This window comes from Gekko japonicus, unplaced genomic scaffold (genome assembly GCF_001447785.1).
Source record: "Gekko japonicus isolate JY-2015 unplaced genomic scaffold, Gekko_japonicus_V1.1 scaffold1053, whole genome shotgun sequence".
NCBI lineage: Eukaryota > Metazoa > Chordata > Lepidosauria > Squamata > Gekkonidae > Gekko > Gekko japonicus.
Window position 1 is genome coordinate 529,484 of NW_015177042.1, and position 15,234 is coordinate 544,717.

The window sequence follows — 15,234 nt, forward strand, 5'->3', positions numbered from 1 at the left end:
TTCTGAACTGACATGTAGTTCTTTACTTCCTGCATGCCAGGTCTAGCCTTCCCTTGAGGCAGTTTCCTTGGGTGCCGTTCAAGCTGAGCGGATTGTCTGTTATCTATTCTACTGTTATTAGTAAAGGTAAAGGTTTCCCTTGCTCGAAAGCCAGTCGAATCCGACTCTAGGGCATGGTGCTCATCTCCGTTTCCAAGCCAAAGAGCCAGCGCTATCCGAAGTCATTTCCGTGGTCATGTGGCTGGCATGACTAGACGCCAAGGTGCACGGAACACTGTGACCTTCCCACCGAAGTGGTACCTATTTATCTACTTGCAATTTCTTGCTTTTGAACTGCTAGGATGGCAGGAGCTGGGACCAGAGACGGGAGCTCACTCCATCATGCGGTACTCAGGTCTCGAACTGCTGAACTACCGACCTTCTGGTCTGCAGTTCAGCGTCTTAACCCCTTGAGCCACCGCAGCCCCATTCTATTATTATCACCGTCAGATTACTGAAAATGTCCTTGATCCATAATCCGAGTAAAACAATGCTTCCAAAAGGGAAAAATAAGAGCATATTTGGTTTCTAGAAAACATCCTTGTTGCAGCAGATACCGTCTTAAAAGAGACATGCCCTCCTTTTTGAAAGGAGGGGGCTGCCTACAGTTTTTGTAAGTGCTTATGTCTTGAAAGATGACTATTTAAAAAATATGTTTCCTGATTTATCAGGAAGACTTTGGTAGTCGATCAGGTGGGGTTTTTGATCGATTTATCAGCTGCTTTGTGTTCTTCTGCAAGTCTTTGGGATTTGGCTGCATGAACGTTCTTCGGCCCGGAGACGACTTGGGGGGTGACCCTCTGGCACCTGGGTGGACACGGGTGTGCTTGACAAGGTGTGAAAGCTGGCTGAACCTCCGCTCACATTCCTGGCACGCATAAGGTCTCTCGCCTGTGTGCGTGCGCTCGTGTTGCACCAAGGTAGATCGGTCCGCAAAGCGCTTAGGGCAGACGGAGCAGGCGTAGGGGCGCTCCCCGGTGTGCACACGCTGGTGGATGATGAGGATGGAGCGGTGGAGGAAGGACTTGCTGCAAACGCAGCAGCGGAACGGCTTGCTCCCGCTGTGGATCTTGCGGTGCGTCCGCAGGTTGCAGCTCTGGGTGAAGGCCTTCCCGCACTCCGGGCACTTGTACGGCCGCTCGCCGCTGTGCGTCCGCTGGTGAATGTGCAGGTTGCTCGGGTGGCCGAAACGCTTGTCACACAGCGCGCAGGCGTATGGCTTCTCCTTGGTGTGGACATACCGATGGCGGCGCACATCGGCCCTCTGCCTGAAGGCCCGCCCGCAATCCGGACACGCGAGGTCTGAAGCCACCGTGGCACTGAACGGCGGGTGCCACGTGACGATTGGGATGGTGGTCTCGGGGAATTTCACCTCGATGGATGGCGGCGGCTCTTTCTCCTCCTGAGGCTGTTTCTCCCCCTGAGGCTGGCTCTTCTCCCCCTGAGGCTGGCTCTTCTCCCCAGGAGGTGTGTCATCTGGCAATGGCTGTTCCTTCTTCAGCTTGGGGGGCTCATTGCTTGCCTCTAGTTTATTTCTCAGTTTGGGAGGTTCACCTTGCAACGACGGCTGCTTCTTCAGCTTTGGGGGTCTGTCCTGCGGGCCGGGTCTCTTCTTGCGCTTACGGGGCTTGGCAGTTGCAGTTGTGGAGCTAGCTCCCTGCTCTCCAGATGTTTCTCCTTGCAAAGGTGACTGAGACATCTCGGGCCTGGAAGCAAGCTGGCTTATCGGCGGTGTCTTCTGCATTTTTCTTTTGAGTTTTTTACCCTTGGGGGCTGATGCTTGCCTTTTCGTGGGGCGATTTCTTCTCGGGGACATCCTTTTATGCCCCCTTTTGTGGGGTTTAGAAGACTGCTGCTTCTCAGGAGTGGGAAACTCATTGTTAACCAGATCCACCAGGCCTGAACACTCCTGACTTGCTTCCATTGCCATGGATTCTCCCGTCCCCACTGTTTGGGCCCTCTTTGTCTCAGGCCTCTTCTCCAGTACCAGTTTCTTAAAGGCTAGAAGCAGTGCATTTCCTGCAAGAGAAAGAATGAAAAGCTGATGCAAGTTTGTCTCCGAAGGTCCCCCCCCCAACAGCTCCTAGTCCAGATTTCTGGTTGATGATAAGAAAAAATGCATGTATGATGTGGGGAGAAAAGACCATCCTACGTTTTTGGTGTGGAATAGGAGCAGGGCTCTTTTTGTAGAAAAAGCCCAGCAGGAACTCATTAGCATATTAGGCCACACCCCTGCTAGCACAGCTCATTAGCACCTGTGTTACCAGAAGTGTGGTTATCCAGCCACACCCACCTTTTGCTTGTTATTATGTTTACTTTGTTTGTTGTCAAAACCCAGGGCCTTTTTTTGGAGCAGGAACTCCTTTGCATGTTAAGCCACACACCCCTAATGTAGCCAATCCTAATGAATTTCTGCTGTTGGGTGTGGCCTATTATGCTAATGAGTTCCTGCTGGGCGTGGCCAACCTGGGAGACAGCCGGAACTCCGTTCCTGTGCGTTCCTGCCCAAAAATAGCCCTGGGAATAAGCATAAGAAGTTCCACAACCACCTTCTGCTCCAGGTCCCGTACATTCTGTTGCCATCCTGGTTTATCAGTCAGGCTGCGATCACACGCCCCTTTAGATACGACGTAGGTGCAAAAGCCTGATGGATCTAAAGGGCACGATCAGACAGCAACGTCTCGGAAGCGTCCCGCCGTCGGCGGCACCCCGTGCTGTTCCGCCACAGAACCGGAGTTAAAAGACAGCAGGGAACGTCCGGCTCTGACAGGTTCCAATGGGCCACGGATGGACTTTCCCTTGTCTGATCGCACAAGTACGCTCTCACGCCATCGGGATGGTCTGATCATGCCATCCCAGCTCAGTGCCTCCCCCCCCCTTCGCAGTATGTGCATCATCGCATACTCCATAGAGGGCCCTCAGTGCAGAGGTGTGATTCCTCGTTTATGCGCATGGGAAACAAACGGCCAAAAAAACCCAATTCACCCACAGTTGCGTCCAGGGCTTTTTTTGTAGAAAAAGCCCAGCAGGAACTAATTAGCATATTAGGCCGCACCCCCATGTTACCAGAAGTCTGGTCATCCAGCCACCCCCATCTTTTGCTTCTTATTCTGTTTACCTTGTTTGTTGTCAAAACCCAGAGCCTTTTTTTGGAACAGGAACTCCTTTGCATGTTAGGCCACATGCCCCTAATGTAGCCAATCCTAATGAGTTTCTGCTGTTGGGTGTGGCCTGTTATGTTAATGAGTTCCTGCTGGGCGTGGCCAACTCCGGAGCCAGCCGGAACTCCGTTCCTGGGCGTTCCTGCCCAAAAATAGCCCTGGTTGCGTCTGATCACACAGTGACGGGCTGAGCCCGCAGCTACAAAGGGAGGTGTGATCTCGCAACTGCATGTCGAATTCCTCCGGAAGAAATAACCTCACTTCCCCACCATTCCAAGTGGCGCGTGTGACCGAAGCCTGAGGATAAGGATGAATGATCTGTGCTGAAGGACCCCAGAGATTACGAGAGCCAGAAATCAGCATTTATTGCTGCTGCTGCTGCTGCTACTGAATTCTGTAGGGACAAAAGCCTTTTAAAAGCAAGGACAAGGTTCTAGTCCTCAAAAGAGACAGCCAGTGTAGTGCAGCATTTAGAGTGTCAGACTAAGATACGGGAGACCCGGGTTCAGTTTCCCACTCTGCCACGGAAACTTACTGGGAGACCTTGGGCCAGTCACGCACTCTCAGACCAGCTGACCTCACAGGGTTGTTGTGAGGATAAAATGGAGGAGAGGAGAAGGATGGAAGCTGCTTTCAGTCAGGGAGAAAAATGGGATATAAATAAAGTAAACGAATAAAGTTAGGAATTTTATTTCTTCCTTTATGCCCTGCCTTTCTCCCCAGTGGGGACCCAAAGCTGCTTACATCATTCTCCTTGCTTCCATTTTATCCACACAACATCCCTGTGAGGTAGGCTAGGCTTGGAATGTGTGACTGCTCCCAAGTCAACCAGCGAGCTTTCCTGGTTGAGTCGGAATTTGAACCTGCATCTCATAGAATCACAGAGTTGGAAGGGACCTCCAGGGTCATCTAGTTCAACCCTCTGCACAATGCAGGAAATTCATAATTACCTCCCTCACATACTCCCAGTGACCCCCGCTCCATGCCCAGAAGATGAAGGAGAGACTGGATTTATACCCCGCCCTTCACTCGGAGTCTCAGAGCGGCTTACAAACTCCTTTCCCTTCCCCTCCCCACAACAGACACCCTGTGAGGTCCGTGGGGCTAAGAGAGCTCTTTCAAAAATGGCCATTTCAAGGACAGTTCTGACAGAACTATGGCTTGCCCAAAGTCATCCAGCAGCTGCAAGTGGAGGAGTGGGGAATCAAACCCAGTTTTATGGCAAACCCCCCCCCCAAAAAAAACCCTAACCCTCCAGGATCCCTGGCTAAACTGGTCTGGAGGAAATTACTTCTTGACCCTAAAGTGGCCATCGGCATTTCCCTGGGTGTGTAAGAAAGGGCTACAAGAACTAAGCACCGAGGCAACCCTTCCCGCCCTCCCTTTCATGATCTGCCTCAGTTCACAGAATCAGCATTGCTGTCAGATGGCCATCTAGCCTCTGTTTGAAAACCTCCAAAGAAGAAGAGCCCACCACCTCCCAAGGAAGCCTGTTCCACTGAGGAACCACTCTAACCGTCAAGAAGTTCTTCCTAATGTTTATCTGAAAACTCTTTTGATCTAATTTCAGTCTGTGGGTTCCATGATTATTGAACTTCCACAGATAGTTTACTATTGGAATTATGCGCATTGGGAGACACCCTAAACGAGGAGAGTCCCGAGCCTTTCTGAGCCTGTGAGGACGTTTGGAATTCTGACACGGGATGGTGGGCACAACCACAAAATGGCTGCTGCAGGAGGCAAAGCCAACAACAAAATGACTGCTGCAGAAGGCAGAGCCGACCACAAAATGGCTGCCGCAGGAGGCGGAGCCAACCACAAAATGGCTGCCGCAGGAGGTGGAGCCAACCACAAAATGGCTGCCACCGGAGGTGGAGTCAACCACAAAATGGCTGCTACAGGAGGTGGAGCCAACCACAAAATGGCTGCCGCAGGAGGTGAAGCCCCTCCCTTGAACTGACCTTCTGAAGAATCTTCTCTTATGGTCGCTGAGCTTTCACCTTGGAAACGTGGTTCTCCCCTTTCCTCTATCTGGGTGATTAACCTGGGCTTCTGCTGAGGAACTCCTGCAAAAGAGAGAGAAGGGAGATCTGTCAGGGTGTGAGCAGAGTCTGCTTAAAGTCAAAACCAAGAAAGGCTGTTCCAGTTGGCATGTCTCTATAACACATTTAAGACCTGCTTTAACTGTTAGGGATCATGGTTCAAGGGACCCCAGGAAAAGTTCTCTGAATGCCTAACAAAAATTTGCAACAATGATTTCCAGACCTGACATGGCCCCAGGGTACTGCTCTTTGCCACACTGAGGGCTGCATGCTTACTGACTGAATGCCCATGTACTGCGGCCAATTGTCTTCAGCTGGGGATAATACCTGGCACACAGGCCATTTCTAGCTGGGAGGCCGATGCAGAGGGGAAGGTACCATGGTCCTGATCTGAATTGGGCCCCCACGAGCTATGGAGTCAAGTTTCCCAGAGGAAGTCTGCTTGATGGGGGACAATGGGTTGGATCTATGGCTGGCGGGGACCCCCCCCCCAGGGATGGGGGGGAGGGTTGCCAGATCCAGGTTGGGAAACTCCTGGAGATTTGGGGGTGGAGCCTGGGGAGGACAGGGGCCTCAGTGGGGTACAATGCCATAGAGTCCTCTCTCCAAAGCATCCATTTTCTCCAAGGGAACTGATCTCTATAATCTGGAGTTCAGCCATAATTCCAGGGGATCCCCAGGCCTGACCTGGAGGCTGGCATCCCTAGTTGGATCCAACCAGCTTTTTCTGGTGGTGAAAAGGTAAGGAAGCACACACATCCCCTTGATCATTTGCTGGGGTCATGAAACCTACATCTACCAAAGCCATGTGGGATGGGGGTGGTCACGTGGAAGGGAACTGGGTGAGACTAGGTGGAAAAGCTGGATGGATCCAACCCACTGTACAATGTAGTTAAGGTCCCCAGGGTTGATGAGGGAACTAGGAAAGAGTCGGCCCTGGCGCTTGCTGCAAGGGACACACAAGAGAGAAGCCTAGAGAGCAGGCCGATTCTCACCCAGTGTGGACACATTCCGGAAGTTCTCCAGCATGACCTCGCAATACAACGCCTTCTGCTCCTCTGACAGCAAGGCCCACTCGGTGTCGGTGAACTTCACGCAGACCTCTCTGAACGGCACCGGTGGCTTCAGGGAGAGGAAAGAAGCATCTGTTTAGAAATGGAAAGGGAAAACACAAGCCAGGCTCCACCAGGCCCAAAATACACTGAGGGAAAGGCCCTTTTCCCAGTCTTCCGATACAGCAGTAAGAACGACTCAGCAGCCAGCCCCAGCTCAGCTGTGAAATCTGAACAGTGTCCCCAGACACAAGAGGTTAGATCCAGGCAGATTTCCCCACTCAATCTCACCCCATTTTTCTCCTTAACACAGCTCCGCCCCCCCCCCCCGGGGGGGGGGCTTCTGTCCATGATCCACAGTATAGCTTTTTTAGGTGCTAAAAGGGAATATTCCCTTTTTTACCAGCAGAAAAGCTGGCTGGATCCAACCCAAAGGCTATTGCAAGGCCACCACCTCCCCCTACCTCACCCCAAAGAATTCAAGCTACTCTGTGGCACCTCTGAGGGTTGTCACCAGGGCTATTTTTGGGCAGGACTGCACAAGAACGGAGTTCCGGCTGGCTCCCAAGTTGGCCAGCAGGAACTCATTAGCATAATAGGCCACACCCAATAGCAGAAACTCATTAGGATGGGCTACATTAGGGGTGTGTGGCCTAACATGCAAAGGAGTTCCTGCTACAAAAAAAGCCCTGGGTTTGGACAACAAACAAGGTGAACAGAATAAGAGGCAAAAGGAGGGTGTGGCTGGATAACCTAACTTCTGGTAACATGGGGGTGTGGCCTAAAAGGTTCATGAGCTGGGTTGTCAGGGTGTGGCCTAATATGCTAATAGGTTCCTGCTGTTGGGTGTGGCCTATTATGCTAATGAGTTCCTGCTGGGCTTTTTCTACCCAAAAAGCCCTGGTTGTCACTGCTTTCATACCCTCTTTGTGGGCTTCCAAAGGTAGGTTTGCCAGTCCCCAGGCTGGGGTGGGGTTTCCCGTGGTTTTGGGGGGGTTCTGCCTGCTGCTGGCCAGTGGGGGAAACCTCACCCCAAAAACCCCGATTCCCGGCGCGCCGGAATCGGGGCCCGGGGGAACCCCCACCCCCGCGTGGACGTCACCCGGAAGTGACGTCGCACGCTGGGGGCGGAGCCACGCCGTTTGAGGGGAAAACAAAGAGTTTTCCCCTCAAACGGCGTGGCCCCGCCCAGCGTGTGACGTCACTTCCGGTGACGTCCTGGCGGCGCGCGCGCACACATCCCCCAGCGGCTCCCGGACCAGCCGGAGGAACCCCCGCCGGTAAGAAAATCACATTTGGCAACCCTACCAAACACCCACCTCAAAAATGTCATAATCACACTGAGGATGTTGCGCGGGGACACTCTGGTTTGTGGGCAAAACTCTATGGTTTTAAGCCAGTTTTACCACAGTTTTGCCCTCAAACTAGAGCCCCCGGGTGACATCATCACATTGGGGACATCCCAGAACAACCCCCAAATCCCCGCACCAGAGAGAGGAGGGGATCTGGCAACCCTATCCCAAACTCGTCAGGTTGGCCACTGTAGGAAACGGGTGTTGGACTTGTTGGGCCTTTGGTCTCATCCAGCTAGAATTGGCATTCTCCAGCTGGTCTCCAGAGAGGGTTGCCAGCTCCAGGTTGGAAATTCCTGGAATTTTTTTTTTTTGGGGGGGTAGAATTGGGCTTTGAGAGAGGAGGGATCTCGGCGGGGTATATTGCTATAGAGTCCACCCTCCAAAGCGGCCATTTTCTCTGTCATCTGGAGATCGGTTGTAATTCTGGGAGATCTCTGGGCCCTACGTGGAGGTTGGCAATCCTATCTCCAGTCCACAGAAATCAGCTCCTATGGGAGAAAAATGGCTGGTTTGGAGGGGGGAATCTATGGCATTATATCCCAGTTGAGGTCCCTCTCCTCCTCCCCAAACTGTGTTCTCCTCAGGCATAGGGCTGCCAAGTAGGGCTGCCAAGTCCCCCCGGGGGGGCAGAAATCCCCACGCCCCAGAGGCCCATTCCCCGACGCCAGGGAATCGGGCCCCAGGGGGAACCCCGCCCCAGCGTGCACGTCACAGGGAAGTGACGTCATGACGCCGGGCACGCTGGGGGCGGGGCCACGGCCATACAAGGGAAACACACACCCCGGGAGCCAAACAGGAGTCCCCCGCCGGCAGGGTAAGTGCCACTTGGCAACCCTACTGCCAAGTGGGGGCGGGTGGTGGGTAAACCCCCACTTTGGAGGCCCGATTTCCGCTGCTGCGGAATCGGGCCCCAGGGGGAACGCCGCCCCTCGAAGCGTGGCGTGACGCAACCACGTCGATCACGTTGGGGGCGTGGCCCCGATCGTTGGAGGGAAAACTCTATGGTTTTCCCTCCGACGATCGGGGCCACGCCCCCAACGTGATCGACATCGCGTGTCACTTCTGGCGGCGCGCGCATCCACGGACACCTCCCGGAGCCCAGCAAGGCTCCCCCGCCGGGCTCTAAAATACACTTGGCAACCCTACTCAGGCACCACCCCCAAATTGTCAGGAATTGCGAGCCTAGATCCAGCAAGGTGCTTCTTGTGTTCTGAATATCTCGAGGTCGACAAAGAAATGAATACAAAGCGGCCTCCTTGCTCACAGGGAGCAAGTCCTCCCCATCTCTCTGCTCAGTTACCTGCTTTCCCAGCTGGAAGCTTTCGGCGAGATCCACCGCCTGGGCACAGGTGTCGGGGCTACATTTCCTGACCCAGCTCTGCATTTCCTGTGGCAGGATCGTCAGGAACTGCTCTAAGATCAGCAACTCCAAGATGTGCTCCTTGGTGTGTTTCTCTGGCTTCAGCCAGCGGTGCCCGAGTGCCCGCAGCTTCTTACACGCCTCTCGGGGCCCCTCAGCCTCCTGGTACCGGAACTGCCTGAAGCGTTGCCGTTGTTTCTCTAGAGTGACGCCGTACCGGTTGAGGATTCTCTCCTTCACTAGGTGGTAGTCCTGAGTAGAGAGGCACTCGGAGACTCTGCAGGCCAGAAGAGCTTGGCCACTCAGGTACGCCTTCAGCCGGGCAACCCACTCTTCTCTGGGCCACTGGCAGGCGTGGGCCACTCCCTCAAAGGCCTCCAGGTAGGCCTCAATATCATCCTCCAGGTGGAATTTAAGCGCCCACGTGTTGTTCAGTGAGAGTGACCATTCTGGCACTGCCTCAGAAGAGGCATCTACACCTGTAAGGAACCCCTCAGATGTCCTGGCTCGTTCCAAGAATGTTGGAGGACGGTGGGCCTCTCTAGACTCCAGCTTTTCACTCCTGGAGATACACGGCAAGGACTGGGTTCCCATGGCCTGTAACACCCGCTGCCAAGAGTCCTCCCAGCACTGTGGCGTAACATCGTGCGCCTGCTCTGGAGCCACATGACGGAGCAGCTCTTCCATTGTGCCACACTGCACCACGCTGGGCAGACTGGCCGGCCTTCCTAGGGCATCGGCCTCCTGGGGGGGCGGCTCTGTCAGGGCCTGAACAGCAAGCGTGGATCCGGTCTCTACCTTGGCAGCCATGTCTTCCAACTCAGTGCCTTGGACCTCCTCAGACGTCCTTGCTGGTTCCGAGCACGTCGGAAGACAATGGGCCTCCCTAGACTGCAAGTTTTCATTCGTGGAGATACAAGGCAAGAACTGGGTCCCCATGGCTTGTAACACCCGCTGCCAAGAGTCCTCCCAGCACTGTGGCGTAACAGCGTGCGCTTGCTCTGGAGCCACCTGACGGAGCAGCTCTTCCATTGTGCCACACTGCACCACACTGGGCAGACTGGCCGGCCTTCCTAGGGCATCGGCCTCCTGGAGGGCCGGCTCTGTCAGAGCCTGAACACCAAGCGTGGATCCGGTCTCAACCCTGGCAGCCATTTTTCTAAGTCTTTCCAGCTCGGTGCCTTGGACCTGGGAAGTCTCTTTCTCAGGAAGTTGCTGGGCTGCCCCCAGATGCCAGCTTCATGAGCTGGGCTCCGCGCAAAAGGGCTGGGGTGATCTGTATTGGGCCTCCAACACGGTTACCACAGGATGCTCTCAACCACAGCCGAGGGAAAGTCTTTTCCGAAGGCTCAGAGGCTTCAACGTGCACTCCTTCTGGGCAAAGAGAACGAAAAGAAGCAAAATGTTAAATCAGCAGACCAGTTGATGGTAAATGTGAGGGAACAACCTGTTTATTCTAACGGCAGTTCAGGAACAGGGTGCTTGGAGAAGTAATGGAATTGCCCTTTCAGAGGTTCAAAGGGGAGAGGCACTTGTCAGGAACACTGGTATACCCTAGGGCTTTTGGACCGACTAGAAGAAGAAGAGAAGAGATTGAATGTATACCCCACCCTTCACTTGGAGTCTCAGAGCAGCTTACAATCTCCTTTCCCTTCCCTTCCCCACAGCAGACACACTGTGAGCACAGTTCCCTCTAAGTTGCACTAGGGTGCACTGGCACACAAGATTTCAGAGGGCTGCTCAGCGCATTTAGCTTCAACTCACAACAACAACTGAAGATGGGGGCACCTCCTTCTGGGGCCCATAGAATTGAACCCCCTGGTCCAATCCTCTTGAATCCTGGGGTGGGGATTAAGGAGAGGCACCAGCAGCTATGTTGCAAATTTGGTGCCTCTACCTCAAACAAAACAGCCCCCAGAGGCCCAGATACACCCAGATCAATTCTCCATTATAGTCTATGGGGGTCATTGGCTATAATGGTCCCCATAGGCTATAATTGAGCCGGGGGGGGGGGGAACGTGATTTTTTTGCACAACCCTATTATGCTTTTCTGTATTATTTGTAAGCTGCCTTGAGTCACAGGGAAAAGTGGGATATAAGTATTTGAATAAATATTTTGGGCAGGTTGATAACATTTAAGCAACTTCCTGTTTGTTAGGTTAACCAGGGTTCTGACTGTGATTGTTCCACCTCTGGGATACTTGACCTGTAATGCTGGCTGTCATATTGCACTTTAAAATCCTAAAGTAGACTGCAAGAGTTTTTTCTCCCCTAAGTACTGGTATGTTTTCTAAGGGTCAGCACAATGCGACGGTCCAAGCTCAGGTCTACCAATATAGTGGACTGGGGTGGGTAGACCTGTTCTCCAGAGGCCAGGTTACCAATGTAATGGACTGCGGTGGCTAGACCCCTGGAGACCAGGTCTACTAATATAGTGGATTGGGGCAGGTAGACCTGTTCTCCGGAGGTAGGGTTGCCAAGTGTATTCTTCGCCGGGAGTAGGGGGCTCCTGGCCGGTGGCCGCACATCACCCAGAAGTGACGGGAGGACGCCAGGCATGCTGGGGGCGGGGCCACGGCCATACAAGGGAAAACCATAGAGTTTTCCCTTGTATGGCCGTGGCCCTGCCCCCAGCGTGCCCACGTAACTTCCTGGTGACGCGCACGCAGGGGTGGGGTTCCCCCTGGGGCCCAATTCCATGGTGTCAGAAATCGGGCCTCCAAAGTGGGGGTTTACCTGCCCCCCACCCCCACTTGGCAGCCGTATCCGGAGGCCAGGTCTACCAATATAGTAGAAAGGGGTGGGGAGACCTGTTCTCTTGAGAGAACAGCTCTGAGAGAACCTGTCACTGACTTGTAGTATGAATGGTCACCCAGCTGGCTGCATGTGGAAGAGTAGGGAATCAAACCCAGTTCTGCCAGATTAGAGTCCGCTCTCTTAACCAGTATACCAAACTGGCTCTCCTAATGCCTTGGTTTCTCAACTCCATGAGCATTCTTGCAAGTGAGGCAAAAGAAAAATCCATTTAGTCTTATATGATTAATTGGAGTCAGTTGTGTGGTACAGAGAACAGAAGGAATCTGTTTAACATTCCTTTTCAACAATGCATCTGACATAGGATTGCCAGCCTCCACTCTACATAGGTCAGCTCCCCTGGAGAAAATGGCTGCTTTGGATGGTGTATATATGCTGCTGAGATCACTCCCCTCCCGAAAGCCCACCCTCCGCAGTCTCCATCCTCAAATATCAGGGAATTTCACAATCTGGAGTTGGCAACCCTGAAATCCCATCTGAGGAAGAGGTTTTGGGAAAGGGGAATGTTTAAAGGGAAAAAGCAATAAAACAGGATGGGGGCTTAAGGAAGGAGAGTTGGCTGAGATTTGGAAAACATCTTGAATGATGGGGAAAGGTGGGGTAAAAGTATTTTAATAAGTACATTTAGTACTATCTGACAGTATAAAAACTGAATTTAATAAATAAAATTTCCTGTCCAACTTTTTAATGGAGCCCTATTTTGAAATACATTTTGTCTGTAGTCTTAAGAAAGTTTTCCTGAATTTTTGTAATTCTGGACATTTATTCAGAAAATAATACAAGAAATAACGAAGGTGAAACTTGAGCTACGGCTGGAAATATTTTTACTTAATATACTACCAGAAAGTATCAATTATAATGAAAAATGTTTAATATTATATATAATAACCATAGCTAGGATAAAATGGGCAAAATACTGGAAACAAGATAATACCCCGAAACAGGAAGAAGTGATAGAGAATCTGATGAGGGTAGCTGAAATAGATAAATTGAGCTTAATGCTAAAGGGAAAAAAAGATGAAATTTTTGTAAAACGATGGTCGGGAATGTATAAATGGTTAGAAAATTGATGAATGACTCTAAGATGTATGTATATATAATGAACAAATCAGTATGTATAAAAGTAATAAATAAATTTTTTTTAAAAGAAAGCTTTCCTGGAAGTAAGGCCCAGTGAATAACATTTGGGTTATTTCTGAGTGCATCTCCTTAAGATGAGAACTAGTTTGGTGTAGTGGTTAGGAGCGCGGATTGTAATCTGGGAGAACCAGGTTTGATTCCCCGCTTCTCCACATGTGGCTACTGGCATGACGTTAGGTCAGTTACAAGTTCTTTCAGAGCTGTTCTCTCAAGGGCAGTTCTCTAAGAGCTCTCTCAGCCCCACCTACCTCACAGAGTGTCTGCAGGGCCGGCTCACCCACTAGGCGAACTAGGCATTCGCCTAGAGAGCCGGGCCCTGGATGGGGCGCCGAACTGCGCCTCCCCCCAAAAAAAAGCTCATGCGCCATTGCCGCTCCCAGCCGCATGGCATGTGCGGCACTAAAGGGGTCGACAAAGGCGGGTTGCGCCTTTCCTCGCTCCTCCCCGCTTCATTGCGCAGATGCGCCCCCCCCCCCGAGAAGCAGCCTGTCCAGTGATTGTTGCAGCCTGTGGGGTAGGCGGTGGGCTCACTCTCGGCTGGGGCTGCGCTCCAGCCCCGCCTCCCCACCCGGGCCCTGCTCCTGAGGTGGCGGGACGAGAGGAGGGATTGAGGAAGGAGGAGAAGGCGGGGTGGTGGCATCGTCGACTGGGGGTTTGGACGGGGACGCCCGCTTCCTTCCTTCTGCCTCTTCCTGCCACCCCCCGTCCAAAAAACCCCCAACAAAGCAGCTGACCTGGCGAGGTTTGAGCGCTGCCCGGAGGAGCTCCACGCAGGGAGGGGGTGCAGCCGAGGTGGGCCAGAGGGAGAGCCACGCAGGCGAGTAGGGGCCCCAGGAGGTTTCGGCCTGTCGGGGCTGGTGCGCAGACGACCGCCCTGCTTGGGGCGGCCGCAGCTCTCTTTCCGGGTGCCATAGCCAGGGAGGCTGGCTGCCGCGCTCCAGAGGATGGCAGCAGAACATGAGTCCAGGCAGTGGGGAAGTCAGCTGGGGGGCAGGTGGGAGAGAAGTTGGACTTCCTTCTCTCCAGGCCCTGCCTGGAGGTTGGCAACCCCGTAATTGGGGCGCACGCCGGGGGGGGGAGAAAGTAGTCCTGCCTAGGGCCCAAAAAAACCTCAGGCCGGCCCTGGGTGTCTGTTGTGGGGCGGGGAAGGGAAAGGAGATTATAAACCGCTCTGAGACTCCTTCCGGTAGTGAAGGGCGGGGTATAAACCTAATCTACTCCTCCTCCTCCTCCTTTCCTTCTTCTTCTCCTCCTTCTCCTCCTCTCTGGGGCATCCACTTCCAGCATGGAACCCAGTCCTATGTCGGTGCCTGCAGAGCTCCCAAAGCCCAGAAGGGAATTACTGTGATGCTCGAGATTACTGTTCCGAACTTTTATCATTTTGCCCTATTATTATTACTATATACAATGTTACAAATCGCTGTACTCTGTTTTTTTATTTGGCATATGGGCTGATTTGCACTGTTTTCTTTTAAAAATTATTGTTATGCCAGTCAAGGTTATTGGAATTGGAATTGGGTTTAAATTATGGGCAGAAAGGTACTGGCTGGATATTAGGGGGCGGTGGGGGGGGGTTCCCAGTAAGAGTTGTGCAGCGGTGGAATCAGCTCCGTAGGGAGGTGTGGGGCTCCCACCCCCACTGGCAGTCTTCAAGCAGGGCCTGGACAAACACTTCATTTTGAAATGTTTTTTAAAAATTGTGAGTTTTCAGTATACACGTTGAAAACTTCATTTTCCTCTTGAGAGTTCCAGCAACTCTTTTTTTTTAAAAAAAGCCCTTGATAGATTAACTGGATGGGTAAGATTGGATGGATAACCCGTCAGCTTATTTTTAACAACTGAATGAATTTAAAACGTTAACGGGGTCACCAAAAGCTCTGGTTTGTTCTCTGTCAACAAATTACCACCCTTTGCTTGTGGACTGTTCTCCTTGTGGACAAAGTATCAGACCAATGAAGCAAAGGGAGGCGGAACAAGGGTCACCACCAGCCCAATTTCCAAGGTGTCTTAAGGCACCCAGGAAAGGACTTTCCCAGCTCTTACTTGAACAGGACGCCTCAGTGCCCTACATAAAATGAAACAAGGACGGTGCCCCGTTAAAAATGACCTTAAGAACAGTGTTTGAATCCCCTGCTTTTCTCAATCGTACCCAAGAGAGCCGCAGGGGTCAGAAATGCAAATCTGATTTAAAAGAAACTTTCTCTGCTAATCCCAGCTGCTGTCCAGGAATCTGCCCCTGGAGCAAATATTGCCATGGGGGAACAGGGAAAG

The 15,234-nt window shown here is 52.5% G+C and overlaps 1 protein-coding gene across 1 annotated transcript in view; it reads right to left on the reverse strand.

Annotated features, from left to right (window-relative positions):
• Positions 1 to 706: 706 nt before the first annotated feature.
• LOC107124583 overlaps positions 707 to 15,234 on the reverse strand; it is a 117,009-nt gene continuing 102,481 nt past the window's right edge. Inside the window, 3 exon segments of the mRNA XM_015428070.1 lie at positions 707 to 2,058; positions 6,238 to 6,364; positions 8,950 to 10,122. Coding sequence (XP_015283556.1) covers positions 707 to 2,058; positions 6,238 to 6,364; positions 8,950 to 10,122 — 2,652 coding nt within the window.